The sequence below is a fragment of the Nicotiana attenuata genome, unplaced genomic scaffold (assembly GCF_001879085.1).
Source record: "Nicotiana attenuata strain UT unplaced genomic scaffold, NIATTr2, whole genome shotgun sequence".
Lineage (NCBI taxonomy): Eukaryota > Viridiplantae > Streptophyta > Magnoliopsida > Solanales > Solanaceae > Nicotiana > Nicotiana attenuata.
In genome coordinates, this window is record NW_017671486.1 from 227,388 (window position 1) to 231,502 (window position 4,115).

Consider the following 4,115-nt stretch of genomic DNA (forward strand, 5'->3'; position numbering starts at 1 on the left):
TCGATGATGAAGTCAGTAAAGTCATCGGAGAATGAAAAAGAGGCCTGGTGTTGTATTCAGACAATTTTCAAGTTCTTCAGATGATGTTCCAGTTTTATCTTCTTTTATAAAACAATTCTATCTCCATCTTCTCTCCTCTTTAATTTTCAGATCTAACTTCCTCTGAAAAACTCTCTTTTGATATTTTGATACCGAAATAGAGGTGTAATATTGAACATAAGATGTGTTCTGGTATAAATATTGTATAACCACTATTTATACACACTTATACATTATTGTATAATTGTGTATAAATATATATAATTATATATAAATGTGTATATAAAGTTATGACTGGGCTATTATGTTGCAAGTCAAATGTGTGAGTTGTATTTATGTGAAATTATCCCCCAAAAAATATTGAATATTTACTGCACAGACTCAAATAATAGAGTTTCTCTTTGTAACATAATCATATCTAACAAAATAATAGTCCCAAAGCGGCCACAAATCTACAAATAAGACCAAGTCCTTTGCCTTAACTACCTCAGTTAAGTTTTTTGGCGTCCACAAAAATAAGAGAGATCCCTTCTTTACGGGCAGTAGTAGAAAAAAAATGACCATAAACTCCACTAAATTGATTACATTAACTAAACTTTTATAGATAAATCAAACACAAATAAAGCTATTCTTGCATTGTTTAGCAAAATAAAGAGAAGGTAAAAGGAAAAAAAAAGTATAAAATTAAAATGAGTGGAAAACCAGTGTTGATATTTGCAGTTGATGATAGTGAGCATAGCTTCTATGCCCTTGAATGGACACTTGATCATTACTTTGCTTGTCCCTCAACTTCCCCTTTTAAGCTTGTGATTATTCATGCAAAATCTAATGCATATGCTGCTTGTGCCGTAGGAATGGCTGGACCAGGTACAATTCCAGAGTCGATGGGTTTAGAATAAGTGCAATATTACATTATATATATAATTCGAGTAAAAAATGTATATGGTTCAATTTAATTACCAATTCGAGTGCATTATTGGACATAGAGAATTGTTATCGCAAATCCTTTAGATATTTGATATGGTTATTTGTTGTGGCAGGAAGAATTGATGTGCTTACGCTCATAGAAACAGATATTAAAAGGGGAGCAGATAAAGTTATTGAAAAAGCAAAAGAATTGTGCAAGTGTAAAGGACTAAAAGATGTATCATGTGAAGTAATTGAAGGTGATGCTAGAAATGTAATTTGTGATGCTGTTGACAAACACCATGCTTCTCTCTTGGTCATGGGTAGCCATGGTTATGGTGCTTTCAAGAGGTACCCATAATTTACTATTTTGTTTTATTAAGTTTAAGTTATATACACCGATAATATGATAAAAAGAATTTTTACACTAGTAATGTAATTTATCCGTCAAAAGAGAGTTTTGGAGCAAATATAAAATTGTCTTCGTGTGACACAAGTCACTAGTTTAAGCTATGAAATTAGTCACTGACACTTGCACTAGAGTATGCTGCCTGCGTTACACCCCCTTTAGGTAAAGCCCTTCCCCGAGCCTATGTAAATGTGAGATGCTTCGTGCACGAAAATGTCCCTTCTTATTTCAATTTAATCGGTTAAACCGAATTGACAGTTGTTGTAGATCAACTTAATTAACATGATAGTATAAAAGTTCTTTATCAAGAGGCTGTTTTCACGGCTCGAACCTGTGACCTCCTGGTCGCATAGCAATAACTTTACCAGTTACGCCAAGACTTCGTTCTTTATAATGACGGTGCGTATACCATAAACTCTTGTTTACTTATTTTATGAGAATATTGACATTGAAATTCATTTTAAAATCTGCAGGGCTGTACTGGGCAGTGTAAGTGACTACTGCTCACACCATGCAAATTGCTCTGTGATGATTGTGAAGAATGATACAAAGCCAAAGAAATAAACAACTTTAAATCACGCTGTCTTATTCAGTTAGCTGATTTTTCTGGTCTATATATAATTGGTTCCAGTTATAGTACATTAGAGAGTTATTTTTTATTATTTAAAAAGTTTCTTTATAGGGTGTATTACTGTATTTATTTTGTATTCTTTGTACCTGTGAATTAGATGATACTAATTAAAATCCTCCGTTCAGGTGGCCAGTTTAAATTGCATATTCTCTACCTTTTGTATGTCAATTTTTTGTGTGAAGTTTCACTGGTAAAGTTGGGGTACGTGAATCTGAATTAATCGGTGCAGTGTATTCTAAATACATGTGGTTGACCTTCTGTTGATTATTGTCTTTTGAATTACAATAAGTATGTTCTTTGTCCAACCATATAATTACCTTACAACTCATACAGAAGTTAAAAGAAAAGGTAAAACTATTAACTACAAAGGTTACTAATAAAATGTACTTAATTAGCAGAAACGTTTAAACTATCTATAGATCTTTCGTGATATTAATACTTATATACTATATAGAAGAGCGATGGAGTCAGGAGAGGGTCGTCATGCCTGCTTGCCTTTTGTTTACCTCAAAAATATGAGTAACAATTAAATTTTATTTATGATTTTAAAGATATGTGATTTAGTTCAATACCAATTAATAATCAAGAAATAAGAAGTAAAGATGAAAGAGATTAGTGAATCAAACCAACGTAACTCAACAGTAGCGACCTCGAGACGGTGGCCTCGAGACATGCTAATAGCAATAAAATAATATAAGTAAAGTAAGACAGTAGAGCTAAAGGACAATGCTGATGAACAGTAAGCAAAAAGTAGAGAGTATACTTTTTTCTCAGTGATCAGATGATGTTACAAATGATTGGGGTCCCCTTTATATAATAGGGGAACCCTAAATAAGGAATATTTCTATTTACAGTAGGGAATATTCTTGATACAACTGTCTAACCGCCTAGTACGGAATCGTACAATGTTATTCCGGGATTTCTGCCACGATTATGGGGACGTGGCAGGAATCTAGCTCATTCTGCTACAAATTCCTAACGGTATTATTTCGGGGTCGAGTATACTCGGGTCTAGTACTCCTCGTACTCCTGTCTCAGGACATTGCACTCTGTCTTCGAGCTTGCCTCTGGTCCACCGGTCTCGAACTCGACCTTGCCTGAACTCGGGCCTATTACGGACCTTCGATCCTGTAAATCGGAGGCCTATGATTTTGACCGTATACAGATAGTCCCCGCGTTTCTTAGAATCAGATGATAAGAAACGATTAGAACTTCGATTTTTGAAGCCCATCACGATGACATCATCCCTATGATGCAGGCGCTCGAAGTGACTGAAACGTCCCCTCGGTTCGCTTCCCCAAAATATTAAATGCATGCTAGTACTGGTCGGCCACTAGTGTCGTCGAACCGTCGTTGCCCTCCTATAAATATGAGGCTATTCTCTTGAGTAAAGAACTTTACTCTTTCATTACTTCTTTCCCTTCGTCATCTCTTTCTCTAATCACCTGTTTCCATCGCCTCTTTAAGCGCCGAAAAACGCCGGGTTCTTGTAAAAATACCACATTCCGACACAGTCTGTATCCTTTAGTTTGAAATCATGGCCAAAACTTCCAAAACGGTCCCCAAAAAAGATAAAGCTTCGACTTCTTCTACCTCTCACCCGGCAAAACCGGTGGTGCCGCCGACTCTTGAAGAAATCACCCCTGGCCCTTACGTGATTAAGAAGGATTTTAGCATTGGAAATCCCCCCGATGTCCCAGGCCGATGCGAGCATGCATCTCGATATCTTAGTTTGATATCGGAGAAGCATCTTAACGATGTAAAGAAGGACTCTGGTTGGGGAGATGAGGTCGTGGTTCAGATGCCAAGCCCCGGGGAAAGCATTACTTCCCACGTGGAGGGGTTTTTAAGTGTGTACACTTACCCCTTCACACTGGGTCCCCTCGATCTGGTGGTGATCGATTTCTGCAAAACATACAAAGTCACCCTCGGCCAGATTCACCCCTCTTTTTGGCGCATCGTGATCATGCTGCGCTACTTTTCCAAAAAGGCCGAGGGGTTGGAATTCACCCTCAGCCACCTGATTCGATTGTATCGGCCCCAGCTGTTTCGAGGGCTTATCAAGCTGCAACATCGAACAACGAAAGCCTTCTTTGCCAGTACTGATGAAACCAAAGATCGAGGTTGGAT

General features: G+C 37.2%; 1 protein-coding gene across 1 annotated transcript; it reads left to right on the top strand.

Moving 5' to 3' along the window:
• The first annotated feature begins 636 nt into the window (after positions 1-636).
• Positions 637-2,129, top strand: LOC109208585 (universal stress protein A-like protein). The gene is made up of 3 exons (XM_019371713.1): positions 637-906; positions 1,080-1,296; positions 1,828-2,129. The coding sequence occupies exons 1-3, from the start codon at positions 729-731 to the stop codon at positions 1,916-1,918; spliced, it is 486 nt and encodes a 161-aa protein (XP_019227258.1). The 5' UTR covers positions 637-728; the 3' UTR covers positions 1,919-2,129.
• Positions 2,130-4,115: the final 1,986 nt, after the last annotated feature.